The following is an 18,703-nucleotide window of genomic DNA, read 5'->3' as shown; positions in this document are numbered from 1 at the left end:
CCAGATGGAAAATACTCAGAATCGTACTTCTTCTGAAGCTGCACCAGAGCATGAAGAACAAGAACAAATAGAGTCTGAAACTCCTGAAGTTCGACGGTCAACTCGTGAAAGAAGACCACCGGCTTGGCACTCAGAATATGTTACTGAGAGCAACATTGCATACTGTCTTCTAACAGAGGATGGAGAGCCATCAACTTTCCATGAGGCTATCAAAAGCACAGATGTATCTATGTGGATGACAGCAATGCAAGAGGAGATTGAAGCTTTGCACAAGAATAACACTTGGGATCTTGTTCCGCTACCACAAGGAAGAAAGGCCATTGGCAACAAATGGGTTTACAAGATAAAACGTGATGGCAATGATCAAGTGGAGCGGTATCGTGCAAGATTGGTGGTGAAAGGGTATGCTCAGAAAGAAGGGATAGACTTCAATGAGATATTTTCTCCGGTGGTACGACTTACTACAATCAGAGTAGTCTTGGCAATGTGTGCTATATTTGATCTTCACCTAGAGCAGTTAGATGTGAAAACTGCATTTCTTCATGGAGAACTTGAAGAAGAAATTTATATGCTCCAACCAGAGGGTTTTGCTGAAACAGGCAAGGAGAACTTGGTTTGCAGGTTGAACAAATCTCTATACGGTCTCAAACAGGCGCCGAGGTGTTGGTACAAGAGATTTGATTCCTTCATAATTAGCCTTGGGTACAACAGACTCAGTTCAGACCATTGTACGTATTACAAGAGGTTTGAAGAAGATGATGTTTTCATCATTTTGTTGTTGTACGTGGATGACATGTTGGTAATAGGCCCCAACAAAGATCGAGTCCAAGAATTGAAGGCACAGTTGGCTAGGGAGTTTGATATGAAGGACTTGGGACCAGCAAACAAGATTCTAGGGATGCAAATTCACCGAGACAGAAGTAAAAGGAAGATTTGGCTTTCTCAGAAGAATTATTTGAAGAAGATCTTGCGTCGCTTCAACATGCAAGATTGTAAGCCAATTTCCACCCCACTTCCTGTTAACTTCAAATTATCCTCAAGTATGTCTCCTAGCAATGAAGCAGAGAGGATGGAGATGTCTCGAGTACCGTATGCATCAGCAGTGGGAAGTTTAATGTTTGCCATGATATGTACAAGACCAGACATTGCACAAGCAGTGGGAGCAGCTAGTCGATACATGGCAAATCCTGGTAGAGAGCATTGGAATACTATTAAGAGGATCTTGAGATATATCAAGGGTACCTCAGATGCCGCATTATGTTATGGAGGGTCAGAATTTACTGTCAAAGGTTATGTTGATTCAGATTTTGCTGGCGACCTTGAGAAAAGAAAATCCACTACAGGTTATGTGTTCATAATTGCAGGAGGAGCTGTGAGCTGAGTCTCTAAACTTCAGACTGTTGTAGCTTTATCCACAACAGAAGCTGAGTACATGGCAGCTACACAAGCTTGTAAAGAAGCAATATGGATGAAGAAACTTATGGAGGAGCTCGGATACAAACAAGAGAAGATTCTTTTGTATTGTGATAGTCAGAGTGCTTTGCATATTGCAAGGAATCCAGCATTTCATTCAAGAACAAAACACATAGATGTTCAGTATCACTTTGTTCGCGAAGTGGTGGAAGATGGAAGTGTGGATTTTCAGAAGGTTCACACAAAGGAAAACCCAGCAGATGTTTTGATCAAACCAGTCAATATTGACAAGTATATATGGTGCAGATCCTCCTATGGCCTAACTGAAACGTAAGCAGCATGAAGATGACAAGTATAGAAAGGATAGAAGAATCACAGATGATCAAGTGTGAAGTCTTGATTAAATCATCAAAGTCTTCAAGTGGGAGAATGTGAAGCTAGCTGGCTGGCACCAATTGGGCACCACTTGCCCCTTGCCACTTGGCCACTTGCCCCTTGCCACTTGGCCACTTGCCTTGCCCCTTATCTCTTGCATGGATGCTTGCCTATAAATAGGCAATGCATCCAAGCATTATATGTACACCACAAGAGAGATTTGAGAGCAAGTAGAGAGAGTGAAGATAGAGTAATCCCACAAAGTTGTGAGGTATTTGTGAGAGAGTAAGTGAGGTGTTTTCTCCTAGTAATAGAGAGATTTCAGTTGTTCTCCTATTGTAGAGAGAGGTTGTAATTCCCACATTACTTAGTAAAATCCTTCTATACTTGTCCGTGGACGTAGCCAATTGGGTGAACCACGTAAATTCTTGTGTGTCTAATTTCTCATTTTATTCTATACTTTGCCTTTTATCTTGTCGGGTTTGCATGCCAGTATCCTAACATTTTTATGGCTTGAAATAATTTCTTTAGGCATTTGGCTAATTGTTTATTTGTATGATTTGATGAAATTATCCAGCAGGGTTATGGTCTCTTAAACAACTTTCTGTTTCTTCTTTGATTTCCACATGGCGCTAATCAGATGAAGATGACGCTTATATTTCAACTTATCATCTGTCCAGTCAAGAAGGACAAACAAGATTGCTTTTTTCCATATTTTGAACTTGTGGATAATTTTTGTTCTTCATGTTGGATATATTACACGTACAATTAAGACACTTTCTAAATTGTCAGGCTAGAATTTACAGCTAGCTATTTTTTTTAAGGCAAGACGTGCCCTTTCATGCGCCCTCGCCGTTCTACTAGTAAGATTCAACCCATGTTTATCACTATGTTAATATTATATACAGGTGGTACAAAGACATCGGTCTGGAACATGCAGCCAGCAGACCTCTTTTGAAAACAGTTTTCCAGGTGCGTCATGTTGAAAAGCAATCTGCATTAATTACCCCTAAACAGTTTTTATGCTGTACAAACTTACCACTAGAAGAAGCTAATAACCGATTTAGATTATATAGAGAATGTGCAGTCAAATATGCATAAATAATGACAGCCTCTTCCATATCTAGTGTATATGCCAATTTCTCATTATCCTCTTTCACTGAGCCCTCTGTGTTTAGCTGTATTTACTGAGAGTTTGTTCTGCTGCATTCACTAAGCCTTGTGTGTGATGTATTGCACCTAACATAATTTGGTAGCAGAGCCCACACTATAGCCGTTTGGCTATGGTGAGCGTTGCTTGTCTTAGGTTTATATATTATGTGTGATAATCTATTACATGTCTTGCATTCAGGTCATGAAGCGTTTATTCAAGCCCCGTAAAAGAACATTGCTATTTGTTATACGTGATCACTCAAAGGTATGGAATTTATGTCCTTCAAAGAAGAAACGAATCACCCTGTGTTCTATTCTTTGAATGCATCATTTGGTCCAATACTGAATCTACACCCCTTTTTTTTATTGTCTCTGTAGACTCCATTTGAATATTTGGAGACTGCTTTCAAAGAAGATATAGATAAGGTACTTTTGTGCATATTACTTATATTCAATTTATGCCCTATCTTTTTGGGTAAATAGTTTGTTTCTTCCAGCATTAAGTCACTATCTCTACAGATATGGGATTCTGTTGCTGAACCTGAGACTTCCAGAAGTGTTGTTCTCAGTGATTTTTTTAATGTGCGTAAGTTATCATCTCCATCTCCATGTCCCTTATTCATGCCATTGACATATATGCAAATATGCAAATATTTTGTTTGATTGGAATATAACTTAATTTACTTCCTACTAATTGACATGAAGGTGGAGATCGCTGCTTTGACTAGCTATGACTATGAAGAGGAGAATTTCAAAGAGCAGGTAGCTTTACACTAAGAATAGCAACTTATAAATTATCAAAACTTAAGTTCAACATTTCTGTTTTTCTAGAGTTTTCTGTGTTATTTTTTTCTCGAATCAAGGTTCTCCCTAACTTGCTGAAAGTTGCAGCCCTTATTGACTGCTTCATTTTCTTTGTCAATAGACGATGCCGTCCACTCTTGGTTTTCAAAAAATGACAACTAACCTAACAGTGCCTGCTTCAAGTCCACTATTCCGTCTCTTTAATTTATTTTGCTAATTTAAAAATTAACTGTAAACTGTATAATCAATCTAGACATGACACTAAACCACTTGATGCTTATATATTACACTTAATTATGCTTTGACTGGTCATGTAACATATAGAGTGATTTATGAACACTGGGAGTAAATCGCATGATGAGGACACAACGACTATCAGGTCATGTGATAATGTTGGATTTTTGTCTTTAATTTTTGAATGATTTTGCATGAATCTAACAAGTGTGTGACATGGCCGTATTATCTCCAATTTTTAGTCATGTAAATCTTGTTTTGTTTAGGGCATAAGTTGCTGAACTTTTATACTTCGTGGTTTGTCTGGATTTAATGAGTATAAAAGAAAGCAAATAGTGGTCTATAGCTTGTGACAACCAATATGTAGAGAGATATTTAGGGTTAAGAGACGTTTGCATTTTTGATTGAGAGATTTATTTAACGGAGAGCTTTAAGTATTTTTGTATTTCTTTTGGCTTTCTGAATTGTGTGCCGCCATGTCAAAGAATTTGATGCTTCCTTTGAGATATATCTTTGAGTGTTTATTGAGCTTTTGGGATCTTTTAGTATTTCTCTCTTCGTGAATATGAGATGTTATGGTATTTAACCACTCTTTGTATTGCTCTTGAGGTTGTTTGAACTTGTGTAAAATATGGGTGCAACTAGTTTTTGGATTGAAGTGTTGCTCTCTCTTTGAATCTTGGTGTCATCTTCTCCGGTGGAGTAGTCAATTTTCCAAGTTTTTCTTATGTTTTCTGAATCTTACTGGGAATTACAGAATTCTATTTTAAGATTCTAGGCAAATCCCTAACACACTGTGTGTGCGCGCATGCCTTGGATGAGGACTCAATAATTTATTAACTATTAAGTATAAAACTAAAGGGCATGAGTTTATTTCATTGTAAATAATCTCATTGTTCATCCTCTCACGTATTAGTGGGGATAGATTGTGCAGTTTTTTTTTTATTTCTCAATTAGGTCCTATCAATTTTGTTTGGCAATTTAGTCTTTATTGAAGACCAATTGATTTTAATTTTTTATAAAAGGGTGAGATTGAAAGAAAAGGGATCTAAATGAAAAGGGCGTTAAACATGGATGGTGTGCCATAAGTTTCCAAAAACATGCACTTTGGTCCTTAAACTTAAAAAATAATATAGACTGTACAATTTTGATCCTTAATATTTTTCAAATTCAAATTTGGTATAAAAGTTTATTTTGTTATTTTTTAGTTCCTAGCTGAGAGAGGATGGAGGAAAGGTCGTCAATTTCAACGGCAGAGAGAGAAATATATCGTTGACGCCGATTTAAGCCATCAAAATAGACAATATTTGTGTTAAATTGCTTCTTTTGATGAGGGGGATTCAAAAAAAATATTTATATTTAGATTAATACCCCTTTTCTTTCTTATTTTGTTTAGAGAGTCTCTTTTAAACAATATAAATGCATTGAAAAAACCTTTATATATCATTTTTTTTTATAAGAAATTAAAATATTTGACCCACTATGGAGTGTTGGTGACATAACTAATATAATCTATATAATGTTTTTTAACAAAAAAAAATTTTGACATCATTGACACTTACAAATTGGAATTGCATGCTTGTAGCCTAATATGATGTTTTTTACAGGTTGCTCGTCTAAGGCAGCGGTTCATTTCTCCAGGAGGTCTCACTGGTGATCAGAGGGAAGCTGAACCTGCTTCAGGATTTTTTATCCGTGCAGAGAACATATGGAAAACCATAAAAGATAACAAGGATCTAGATCTCCCAGCTCTTAAGGTTTATAAGAGCCTTTTTCATGTGTGAATATATATAGTCAGGGTTTCATGTGAATATATTTCTCCATTTTGTTTTTCAGGTGATGGTCGCTACTGTTCGATGTGAAGAAATTGCCGAGGAGAAACTCAGACAATTTACTACTGATGATGTACTTAATTGAATCTAACTTTTCTTTTTTTCTCTTTCCATCATTAAATGTTACTTCAACTAGTGAATATCAGACAGGACTAAATTGATTCCTTACAGGATTGGTTGGCGTTGAAGAGGGCTGTTCAAGCTGGTCCAGTATCTGGGTTTGGAGCAGCCCTCGGTTCTATATTGGAAACCTATCTTTCACAGTAAGTAACTGGTGTCAATTCTCTATAATCATGTGGTACCATGTTCAATATTCATCCAACATCTGTGTGATATCCAACTTGATTTCCTCAATTGTTAAACTCGGGTGCTCATAGCCTTTGATTGCTTTAAATTCCCAACCAATTGTCAGCATTATGTGCCTAAAGTCTTGGAGTATGCTTCTTGTTCAACATGATTCAGAATCTCTTAATTGTTTGTATTTTCTTAATAGATATGACACGGAGGTGATTCATTTTGACCAAGATGTACGGAATGCAAAACGGCGGCAAATGGAGTCACAAGCATTGGAGGTAAGGCTCGAGTGTGTATATTTTTCTTTTTTGATTTTTCAACCAACCTTTTCCCATTACGAAACTGAATTAAAGCTTCTCTTTTGATGTTGGATATATGGCTCTAGTTGTGAACTTGGTATTTGTTTCTTTTGCCAACCCTTTTGTTATTTTTCCTCTGTCTCTTCTTTGTGAATATCATATTCTCCATATTCATAACTTTATACTGTCTTTTAGTTCCTTAATACAAAACTCTTATTTAAAAAAAAAATATGTAGGTGGTACGCAATGCTTATGATACCATGTTGGAACATTTGTATTCCAACACACTGGAAAGCTTTAAAACCAGTCTGGAACAGTTACTGAACGGAGGAGAAGGATTTGTTGCTTCTGCTCGTACCTGTGCTCAATCTTGCTTCCTTCAATTTGATAAAGGATGTGAAGGTATTTTGACTCCAACTAGCAAAAAGATTTTATTCTGTGGCATTATTCAGCTCTTTTGAATTGAGTTAGATTCTTAAGAGTTGATATTTGTAGTTTGTGCTTTAGGCACAACTAACATCCCTTGGCATAAAAGTTTTTTTTTTTTTTTGCTCTGCAATGGATAAAATTTTAACTTTTTCCTAGAATGCCAAGCTTTAAAACTCGTTTACTTTTCTATAATTATTCATTTTTACAAATTTTTGCTTTGGCTTGGATATGAAAAGCCTCACTTTCTTCTGTGCAACTAATCTGAATTGTCTGCCATTTCTGTTTGTATGATTTTGGTTAGGGTCTTTGCAACTGGTCCTCTCTATCCGAACTCTGATCAATCTTTTCAAGTTATTTTAGTTCTCACAGAAACTAACTAAATGATACTTCATCTAAGAAATTCTTTGGCTAAGATAAACGGCAGAAAAAAGCAATTTAATGGGCAAAGCAAAGGGCATCACTGCAACTTACTGAAGCTGTTGCTGCTATTAGAATTCATCCCGCTATGGTGTTAAAATCGCTTACATATGGTTGGTGTTCTGTGTGATCTACTAATTTTGCTTCCTGAATTTGGTGAAATACTTCATCATCCTGTCTCAGATGCTTTCATAAGACTGAGTGGGTGGAATGTTTCGGGAGTCAGGGGAACAGTTAGCCGCCATATGCTGTCAGAAATGATGGCAAAATATGTGGTAATTTCCTCGGTTGATAATGCAATCCGTTACTGCTCCTTAATCTAAGCATATCACTCTGCTCAATAAAACAACCCAATCTTATAATGTTATTCCAATGCAGAAACAATTCACTGATGTGCTTGCTGATGAAGTACAATCCTTACTTGAAGCTGGTGAGGCAGATACATGGGTGTCAGTAAGAAATCTTCTTGCGAGCAAGACTGACGTTGCTGAATCAGAACTTTCAAATGCTCATGTTGATTTCGAGGTGCCCAGATCCGAAATTGACACAAGATTGGGATATTTGAAGGAGAATGCAAGAAGTGTGGTGGAGAGAAAGGCAAGAGAATCTGCAGCTACAGGAAGAGTTTTGATGCGCATGAAGGATAGGTGGAGTACTTCTCTCTTAATTGCTTCTCCGTTTCCTTCTTTCAATTGCTTTTCTGCTCATTAAAGCTTTGGATCGTATCCCAGGTTCGCAAAGGTTTTCAATCATGATGAAAACTCAACGCCTAGGGTTTGGACTCCGGAACAAAACATTGAAGAAATTGAAAGGAAAGCCCTCTCTGCGGTAATATGCCTACATTTTGTAATAATTGGTTGCTAGCATGTTTAATTGTTTGCACTTTTGATGGAGGACAAGAGAGCAAAAAAAACAAATAAGAAAATTGATTTAGAATAGAAACAAAAAACAAACTCAATTTATTTTATTCAATCATGTAACCATTTCATAATTTATTTTAAACCAAATAAAAGAGACAAACCCAATATAAAATAGGAAAATGTAATAAATCTTAATTTAATAAGAAAGCTAAAATTTAATTAAAAAAACTAGATAATAAATAATATAGTCTAGAATAATCATATGATATCAAAACTTCAAAAAAAAAAAAAAAAAAAACCCAGTTTTCATTCTCCATCAACTTTTAGTAATAGCTGAATGTGTCCCGGCTATTTTGTTGCAGTCTTTGAAAATTCTAGCAGTCATGGCGGCCATACGCTTAGATAACACAGCGGATCAGATTGAGAATGTACTCTCTTCGTCTCTCATGGGTGCTGTTCCAGCTGTTGATCCCCTGGCCTCTAACACATGGGAAGAGGTAATAGTTGGTGTACGCACATCACTAGATATACATTCATCCATTCAAAACACACGCATGTATCTATTAAAGTGATTTCTGATAGGAATCGAATATGAGGCAGGTTTCCCCAAACGCTACGCTGCTTACACCAGTGCAGTGCAAGTCACTATGGATACAGTTCACAGCAGACATAACATATATAGTGAACCAGGCTAAATCCGCTCAGGTACCTTATCATGAATTGCTTTGTACTTTTATAGTAACCTTGTTTGTTAGACCATTTTCAGTTTTTGCTAATAAGTTCCTATACTTTCTGAACTTTGAACAGAAACTAATATCTATATGGAATGCACCAGCACTGTTTCAGAATTGCATAACATGTTTTATTTTCCAACTGAAGTTTCTTATCTTGAATCTAACTAGCACCCTAACATGTCATGCTTGGTATTTTCCTCAGGAAGCTCGTAAGCAAGCTAAAAAGGTGATTCAACAGATGTTCAGGTTAGTGCTGTTAGCGATGATGACATTGCTGTCGGCATATGGGGCCATGGGGATAGCTGCAAAGCCGGAGGTGGCAGCGGTGATGAAGGAAGTATGGCAAGCGTTGGCAGTTTTGATGAAAGATTTAGGGCCGGAGGTGTTGGCGGTCCTGAAAGATGAAGTGCCAAAGGCGTTAAGTTTTTTAGGACCGCAAATGGTGGCAGCGATAATGGCGCTGTTGACAAAAATGATGGCAAGGTGGCGATAGAAATTGGTGTGTAGTTCTTAGGTTAAAGACTCACAATTTGCACGGTTGATGTTTGCACCTAATCTTAATGCATTTTGCAATGGTAAATCATGGAAAAGATCTGTCATTTTATTGCCCCCATTGAGATTATAATTGAACTTATTATAAACCAACCAATCCATGTTGGTAAAATGTATGGAGAGAATCAACTGGAAACCGAGAGATCTTCTCACAGCCACTCCATATATAAAAGCCATCTCAGTACTTTTCTTTTCTTTTCTTTTCTTTTTCTTTCTATCTGACGGGTGAAATGTGCATCCTGACATGGTTCTATATACACCATAACTGTTAATTTTTATATACACAACAAAATACAGAGATTGCTCCTCAGATTTGCAAAATAGAATTTGATTCTATCACTTTTAGAAAATTAAAACACGAGGGACCAACATCAACAAAGCCAAACAAACGCAGCCCTTTTTTTTTTTACTAATATAGAGGTTTTTAAAGATAAAAATTGATTTATTAGCATTATTAATGTGTTTATTAGGTACTTTAGATGAAAATATATTTAAAAATGGGTCATCTCTTGCCTCAACTTTCCAGCCACCTCTTGATCGTCGAAAACTGAACCATTGACAACATGTTTTCCGCCTTTAAACATTGAAAAAAATCAAGAAAACATGGAGCATAGGCTTACCTTGTAGGGCCCCACGCTAGGCCTTACGACATTTGCTTACGAATCTGGTTTATAGCATGCTTACGACATTTGCTTCAAAAATAAAAGTGGGTTATCCTGCTTTAACTGTAAGCACGCCACATTTCGGTCAAACATCACTAGATGTTGATGAGCTTGTCCAAAGAATGGTGGAGAAACAATTGTCTATTGTGTTGCCCAATTTGAAGGAAACAATAAAAGCATGATTTGTACAAGAAAATAGGATGTATTGAGAGCAATTACGAGCATATATATATATATATATATATATATATATATATATATATATATATGGCTTTACATTTGGCCTCCTGCTTCTAGAACTTCTGGTTTAAGATTTTTTACCTCCACCTCCACCTCCACCTCCACCTCCAATTTTTTAGGAATTTATGTATGGAATCCTTAGATGAATGGTGAAATTTGTAATATAAAGTTTTTGTTGTAGAGATGTGTTTTTGTTGTGATTATGATTTTGGTTGTTGTTGAGATTTTAAAGTGAAAAATGCATTTGGGAATATAAAAACTAAATAATAAAAATAAGAATTAGTGAAATAGAATTTTGTCGACAATGTTTGTACCCATTAAAAAATTACGAAATATTTCGTTGAATCGGTGATGGACAGTTTCGTCAGCATTTAAGGTGTCAATGGAGTTGCCAATGAAAAAAGAGCGGTAAAATTTTATTTAAGTCAGAATTGAAAGTTTTCGATGAATCGACAGAAGATAAATCCTCGATGAGAAACTTATCGATGATATATTTTCATCGACAATTCTAAATATTGATAGATTGTTTTTTCAGGATGAAATATTTCGTTGGTGTTTTTCAATTTTCTAATAGTGTACAAAATATTATGAAATTATTTTAATATTTTTTATTAAAACTTAAGATCATAATAGGTTTTTTAATATAAAAAACAATGTTTTTAATTTAAAAAACATGGTTTTATTAAAACAATAAAGAGATACATTAATAATTAGGTAAATGAGATTAGATTGAAGATATACAATTTCCATAGTTATTTCAATTAATGTATCTCTTTATTAATGTATAATTAAATAAAAAATAAATTTCAAAAAAAAGTTATTAAACCCTAATCAAATCTCATATCTAGGTTATGAATTGGGCAAATTGACCTGAGTCAATTCAAAACCTTATCGTTTTAATTTTTTTATAAAACAATTAAATTTTTTGAAATTTTTTTAAGGTTAAATCAAGTTTTGACTAATTAATTGAGTTGTTAATGTAGGACTCATTTGTTTGCTGAAAAATAGTTTTTTTTTTAAAAATGATTTTCTTGGAAAGCGGTTTCCTTGAAAAATGAATTCCTGAAAAGTGAATTATTTTTTTATATTTGATAGTGTCATGAAAAATAAATTGAAAAACACTTTTTAGTGTTTGGTTATATTATAGAAAATAAAATAAGTAACAATAAAAAGAATGAGAACTAAATTTGATAGATAAAAAATTTCAATTAAAAAAATAATAAGATAAAAGAAAATAATAATCATAAAAATAAGGATCAAAGTTAATATAAAAATCAAATTAAATCAAATTTTAAGGGATGAAATTAAAAAAAAAATCAAACAAAATATATACCAATCAAAAGTTTGAGGACCAAATTTGATACAATCAGCAAATAATATGATATTTCTAATTTTTCACAACTTCTGTAAAGTGTTTTCCGCCTAAAATAAAAGGAAAATATTTTCCTGAAAATTAAGCCAAATTTTTCTTTAACTGAAAAATATTTTATGTTGACTAACTTTTATAATAGCAAACAAACACAAAAAAATTTGAAAAATAATTTTCAGAAAACCATTCAATGTTGTTACATCTAGTCAACCGTTACAATTTAATTTGAAATATAACTAAAATCAAAAGATAAGTCGACTGGAAAACATCTTGGATCACATGACAAATCAAGTTTAATAGCATAGCGAAAAAAGTTACTCGCGACTGGACAACATCTACTACTATGATTATTGGCTTTATATATGATTATAATAAGCACGTAACATAGTCAACCGCTACTACTTTTTTTTCTCTTGAAATAGATACTTAAAATAAAAAATGAAAATAAATTGATAAAGAACATGAAATAGATGAAACAAATCATGTTAAGGGTGTGAATTTAAAAACATAAGAACTAATTAGTTTGTTTTTGAAACTAGAGGGATTGTTTAACTCATTAGTCAAAACTAGAGAGACTAATTTATAGTTTACTATTATCTTGCTGGGGAGGGAACTCGAAAGCAAAAAAGCAAACAACTTCTTCGGGTAGAAGTAGACTCATGAAGACTTACTTTAATAGGATCCTCTGTCCCTGCCACTTTACTTTTGCTTTAAGATTCCTCCGCAGCCCAGAAACACAAACACAGGAAGGAAGACACTTCAAGAGTTGTTGTTATTGTGGTTGAGTTAGATCGTTAATGAAAATGGAGCAAGGCATGCAGCTGATTGATGGAAATGGCAAGTTCAACGTGGATGGACTCAAAGACTTCATGACAGCCACCGAGTTCGCTCAGTCCGGTCTCTCCTATGCTATTGTTGCCATCATTGGCTCACAGAGTAGCGGTAAGCAAGTGTTCAACTTCTTAACTTCGTGTTGATTTATTAATCATTTCTTAATTATAGTCATTGATTTTAATGAAGTTGGTAGTGATAGCTTTTTACTTGATTAATCTTGAACAGGGAAAAGCACCCTAATGAATCAGACCTTCCATACCAATTTCGAGGAGATGGATGCATACAATGGAAGGTTTGATTTTATTTTATTTTTAGTTGAGAATTTGTATATTTTACTGTTCTTGTTGCTTTGTATACGTGAAAGAGGAAGATAATGTAGTTATATACGTTTCAGAGGTCAAACAACCAAGGGCATTTGGATTGCAAAGTGTAGTGATATTGACCCTTTTACGATTGCCATGGATTTCGAGGGAACGGACTGTTAATTATTGGAGACAAGCAAGCCCCACCATGTGCAAGTGGGATTACCTAATCTCCCACTTAGCACATGGTGGAGGACTCCCCCTCACTCCCATTAATTGTATATTAATGTGCCCCCTTGTGAAGTGTTTGTAAGTGTATCGAGAGAACACAGAGAAGAAGAACCGACGAGTTGCAGAGAGTGAAAACACAGAGAGAAGAGAGAACAGAGAAGTGTAGAGAGAGCTTGAGTGTAGAGTTGAGTTGAGAAGATTCTCCTCCTCCTTTGTTTGTATTGTTTGTAAGCTTCATTAATACAAACCAGTAGCTCCGTGGAGTAGGCAAGTTGCCGAACCACGTAAATTGTGTGTGTTTGAGTTCTGGAAATATCCCAACAACTGGTATCAGAGCTTGTTCTTGACAAAGAGGGTGTTTGATCCAAACTCAAAAATCAAAGTTCTCCAAATGTGTTTTTGAACATACCATCGTGTAGAGGACAACCGGACGAATCCACTGTTGCAAACCCGGCGAAGAACCGACGTCCTGCATGCCCGCACGCGCCAACACGCGCCGACGCCCAGACTGCCCACGCGCACCAACGCGCCGTACGCGCGCCACGCTCCATCTTCGCCCGGCTTCTGCAAAACGGGTCGGGCTGACCCGCCACGTCAGCACAGCCGTACGGTCAACGTCCACGTCACCTGCCACGTCACCTGCCACGTCATCTATGAGTTTTGTTCCGATGTGTCGCAGAAGCTGATATTCTGACACGTGGCTACATCATAACCGTTGAGGGGTTTTGATCCAGTACGACGCAGGACCCAATCAGTTGACACGTGGTTAAATCAGGACCACTATTGAGTATTGATCCAGTGTGACTCAGGCCATAATCTTCTGACACGTGGCCTCATCATAACGTTACTGAGTTTTGATACGGTGTGACGCAGGACCTAATTGGTGAACGTGGCTTCATCAGAACCGCTACTTAGGTTTTGATCCGGTGCGGCGCAGGCGGTACTCTGGTTGACACGCGGCTGCATCTGCACCGTCCGTTAATTCTAAACTTTGATTGCTAAAATCTGAGCCATCCGAAGTCCGATTGGTGGTGAGCTCAGTGTCATTCCAGGTTTTCGGCTGTTCCGGACACATCTGTAAGGTCAGATTTGGAAATTCGAATCGGAGAAAGTAGTAAAATGGCAGATGAAATAAAAGCAGCTGGAATTGAAAAATTTGGACGGGACAGATTTTGGATACTGGAAAATGCAAATTGAGGATTATCTATATGGGAAGAAACTTCATCTTCCCTTGTTGGGGAGGTAAACCAGAAAATATGCAAGAAGAAGATTGGCTACTTCTTGATAGACACGTTCTGGGCATTGTCCGGTTATCCTTATCAAGAAGAGTTGCTCACAATGTTACGAAAGAAAGATCCACTGCAAGATTGATGGAAGCCTTGTCTGGGATGTATGAGAAGCCATCAGCAAATAATAAGTGCATCTGATGAAAAAGTTGTTTAACTTGAAGATGGTCGAAAACACTTCCGTTACGCAACACCTCAACAACTTCAATACCATCACAAATCCAATTATCATCTGTTGAGATTGAGTTTGATGATGAGATTCGTGCACTCATCTTGCTAGCTTCACTTCCAAGCAGTTGGGAAGCATGAGACAGCCGTGAGCAATTCAGCTGGAAAATCCAAACTGAAGTATGATGACATTCGAGACTTGATTTGGCTGAAGAGTGCGAAGGAAAAGACTCGGGTGAAGTTCAAGCTCAGGATCAGCTCTCACATCAACACTCGGGGAGGAGACATGATAGAGGCCTTATCCAGAGGCAGATCAAAATCAAGATATAGAAGTAAAGCAAGTTTGGACCCAGAAAGCAGGTTGAATGTTGGAATTGTGGCAAACCTGGTCATTTCATGAGGAATTGCACAAAACCGAAAAAAACCTGAAGCTGACTCTGCAAACGCTACCACAAATGAGGTGCAAGATGCTTTGATTCTTGCTGTGCATAGTCCTGTTGATGATTGGGTTCTTGATTCTGGTGCTTCATTTCACTGTACACCACACCATGAAATGATGCAAAACTATATTGCTGGAGATCACGGTGTAGTCTATCTGGCCGATGGACAACCATTGGATATTGTGGGTTTAGGAGATGTACAAATCAAGACAATGAATGGATCTATATGGACCTTGCAAAATGTAAGGCATGTTCCTGATCTAAAGAAGAAGCTGATCTCGGTCGGACAACTTGATGATAGTGGTCATTCAATCCTTTTTCTGGAGGTATGTGGAAGGTATCAAAGGGAGCAATGGTTTTGGCTCGTGGAAAGAAAACCGGCACCCTGTATATGACCACAAGATTTGCAGACATTATTGCCTCTACTGAAGCAGAAAATCAAGCACATCTATGGCACTGTAGACTCGGCCATATGAGTCAAAAGGGGATGAAGATACTTCAGTCGAAGGGAAAACTGGCAGAATTAAAAAATGTCGATCTAGACATTTGTGAAAGCTGTGTTCTTGGAAAACAGAAAAAGCTCAGTTTCTTGAAGGTTGGCAGGACTTTAAGACCAAGAAAGCTAGAGCTGGTACACACAGATTTATGGGGACCGGCTCCAGTAGCATCTCTTGGAGGTTCTCGGTATTACGTGACTTTCATTGATGATTTCAGCAGGAAGGTATGGGTTTACTTTCTAAAAAATAAATCTGATGTGTTTGAAACATTCAAGAAATGGAAGGCTATGGTTGAGACTGAATCAGGTCTGAAGTTGAAATGCTTGAGATCCGATAACGGAGGAGAATACATTGATGGAGGTTTCAAAGAGTATTGTGCTGTCAATGGTATCAGAATGGAAAAGACCGTTCCAGGCACACCGCAACAGAATGGCGTTGCTGAACGGATGAACAGGACCATCAATGAACGAGCTAGAAGCATGAGGTTGCATTCAGGGTTACCTCAAACATTCTGGGCCGACGCAGTTCATACCGCAGTTTACTTGATCAACCGTGGACCATCAGTTCCTTTGGAGTTCAGACTGCCCGAGGAAGTATGGAGAGGAAAAGAAGTACAACTCTCTCATTTAAAGGTCTTTGGGTGTGTTTCCTATGTTCATATAGATTCTGATGCTCGCAACAAGTTGGATGCCAAATCCAAGAAATGTTTCTTCATCGGCTATGGAGATGAAGAATTTGGCTTTCGGTTCTGGGATGATCAGAATAGAAAGATTATCAGAAGCAGGAACGTGATCTTCAATGAGAAAGTTATGTACAAAGACAGATCAAGTGCAGAAACAGATAAGGCTGATTCAGATACAAGGCCACAAGAATCTGAATTCATAAGATTAGAAGGCCTTCCCGATGTTACTGAGCAGAACAACAATCAAGAGTCTTTACAAGAAGACTCAAGCATATCTGTACCCGCTACTACACAAGAAGATGCGGAGCAAATTGAACCAGCTGTTCGCAGGTCTTCGAGGACGATAAAGCCCCCGCAACGGTTCACACTTTTACTGAATTACATTTTGTTGACAGATGGTGGTGAACCGCTAACTTATGAAGAATCCTTACAAGATGGAAACTCAAGCAAGTGGGAGTTAGCCATGAAGGATGAGATGAGTTCGTTGCTGAAGAACAAGACTTGGGAGCTAACCACACTACCTGAAGGAAAGAAGGCTTTACAAAACAAGTGGGTTTACAGAGTGAAGACTGAGCATGACGGAAGTAAACGGTTCAAGGCAAGACTTGTTGTCAAAGGGTTTCAACAAAAGAAAGGCATTGACTACTCTGAGATATTTTCTCCAGTTGTGAAGCTCACAACAATCAGAGTTGTTCTGGGGATAGTAGCTGCAGAAAATTTACATCTTGAACAGTTAGATGTAAAAACAGCATTCCTTCATGGTGACTTGGAGGAAGATATTTACATGCAACAGCCAGAGGGGTTTGCAATGCAAGGAAAGGAGAATCAAGTCTGCAAGCTACAGAAAAGCCTATACGGTTTGAAGCAAGCTCCAAGACAGTGGTACAAGAAGTTTGACAACTTCATGTGCAGTTCCGGATATACAAGATGCCAAGCTGATCATTGTTGCTATGTCAAACATTTTGACAACTCCTACATCATTCTACTATTATATGTAGATGATATGTTGATTGCAGGATCCAGCATTGAGGAGATTGATAAGCTGAAACAGCAGTTGTCAAAACAGTTTGAAATGAAGGATCTGGGAGCTGCTAAACAAATACTTGGCATGAGAATCTTCAGAGATAAAGACAAAGGCGTACTAAAGCTTTCACAAACAGAGTATGTCAAGAAGGTTCTCAGCAGGTTTAGTATGGATAATACTAAACCAGTAAGTACACCACTGGGGAATCATTTCAAGCTCAGCAAAGATCAGTCACCAAAAACTGAGCTAGAAAGTGGATACATGGATAAGATTCCATACGCCTCAGCTATCGGCTCTTTGATGTATGCTATGGTCTGTACCAGACCAGACATTGCCCATGCAGTGGGAGTTGTAAGCCGATATATGAGCAATCCTGGAAAGCAGCATTGGGAGGCGGTCAAATGGATCATGAGGTACTTAAAAGGTTCCTCGGAAACTTGTCTCAGTTTCACAGCTGGTGGTTTGAAACTTGAAGGTTTTGTAGATGCTGATCTAGCAGGAGATGTTGATAGCCGAAAGAGCACTACAGGATATGTATATACTCTAGGAGGGACTGCTGTTTCCTGGAGTTCTACCTTGCAAAAGATCGTCGCTCTTTCAACAACAGAAGCTGAATATGTTGCAGTCTCAGAATCTGCAAAAGAGATCGTATGGCTGCAGAGTTTCCTGAAAGAATTGGGCAAGATGAATGGAAAGGGTACTTTGTATAGCGATAGTCAGAGTGCAATCTTCCTTGCCAAGAATCCAGCATTTCACTCCAGGACGAAGCATATTCAGATCAAATATCACTTCATCCGACAACTGCTGGACGACGAGCAACTAATGCTAGAAAAGGTCTGTGGAAGCAAGAATCCAGCTGACATGTTAACCAAAGGAGTTACACTTGATAAACTGAAGTTGTGCAAAACTTCAGTTGGCCTTCAAGGATAAAAGATAATTTCATTGTTTGTCTCCAAGTGGGAGATTGTTAATTATTGGAGACAAGCAAGCCCCACCATGTGCAAGTGGGATTACCTAATCTCCCACTTAGCACATGGTGGAGGACTCCCCCTCACTCCCATTAATTGTATATTAATGTGCCCCCTTGTGAAGTGTTTGTAAGTGTATCGAGAGAACACAGAGAAGAAGAACCGACGAGTTGCAGAGAGTGAAAACACAGAGAGAAGAGAGAACAGAGAAGTGTAGAGAGAGCTTGAGTGTAGAGTTGAGTTGAGAAGATTCTCCTCCTCCTTTGTTTGTATTGTTTGTAAGCTTCATTAATACAAACCAGTAGCTCCGTGGAGTAGGCAAGTTGCCGAACCACGTAAATTGTGTGTGTTTGAGTTCTGGAAATATCCCAACACGGACAGCAATCAAAGAGGCGAGGTAACTCTTAGAGCTTTCTATTACTTTAGCTTTGCTTTGTTAATTGAGAGGGTTTTATGGTTGCATTGTATTCTTTGCAACCTCTGTGACATACAAATCGTTGATTACTGAATGGTTTCAATATTTTTGGTTGCATTACTTTATGGCTTCAATCTGCGAGTGTGATGCTTATACAAGTTAATTTGGCACTGCGAATGTGTACTTTTTT

The 18,703-nt window shown here is 37.4% G+C and overlaps 2 protein-coding genes across 17 annotated transcripts in view; both read left to right on the top strand.

Annotated features, from left to right (window-relative positions):
* LOC18103868 (protein ROOT HAIR DEFECTIVE 3 homolog 2) overlaps positions 1-18,703 on the top strand; it is a 207,976-nt gene that overhangs the window by 173,912 nt on the left and 15,361 nt on the right. For 2 of the 16 annotated variants that reach the window (XM_052445897.1, XM_052445898.1), the window contains exons 24-27: positions 7,981-8,077; positions 8,472-8,606; positions 8,692-8,814; positions 9,046-9,590. The exons of 13 other annotated variants lie outside the window; for them this stretch is intronic. In XM_052445897.1, the coding sequence (XP_052301857.1) occupies positions 7,981-8,077; positions 8,472-8,606; positions 8,692-8,814; positions 9,046-9,336 (646 nt within the window). In that variant the 3' untranslated portion in view covers positions 9,337-9,590. Of the gene's footprint in view, positions 1-7,980; positions 8,078-8,471; positions 8,607-8,691; positions 8,815-9,045; positions 9,591-18,703 lie in introns of those variants that run through there. One more of the 16 variants, XM_052445899.1, reaches the window with a different exon arrangement.
* LOC112325904 (protein ROOT HAIR DEFECTIVE 3 homolog 2) lies at positions 12,314-13,322 on the top strand. The gene is made up of 3 exons (XM_024593040.2): positions 12,314-12,608; positions 12,726-12,792; positions 12,895-13,322. The coding sequence occupies exons 1-3, from the start codon at positions 12,464-12,466 to the stop codon at positions 12,983-12,985; spliced, it is 303 nt and encodes a 100-aa protein (XP_024448808.1). The 5' UTR covers positions 12,314-12,463; the 3' UTR covers positions 12,986-13,322.

Source organism: Populus trichocarpa, chromosome 12, assembly GCF_000002775.5.
Source record: "Populus trichocarpa isolate Nisqually-1 chromosome 12, P.trichocarpa_v4.1, whole genome shotgun sequence".
Taxonomy (NCBI): domain Eukaryota; kingdom Viridiplantae; phylum Streptophyta; class Magnoliopsida; order Malpighiales; family Salicaceae; genus Populus; species Populus trichocarpa.
This window is presented reverse-complemented; position numbering and strand designations above follow the sequence as displayed.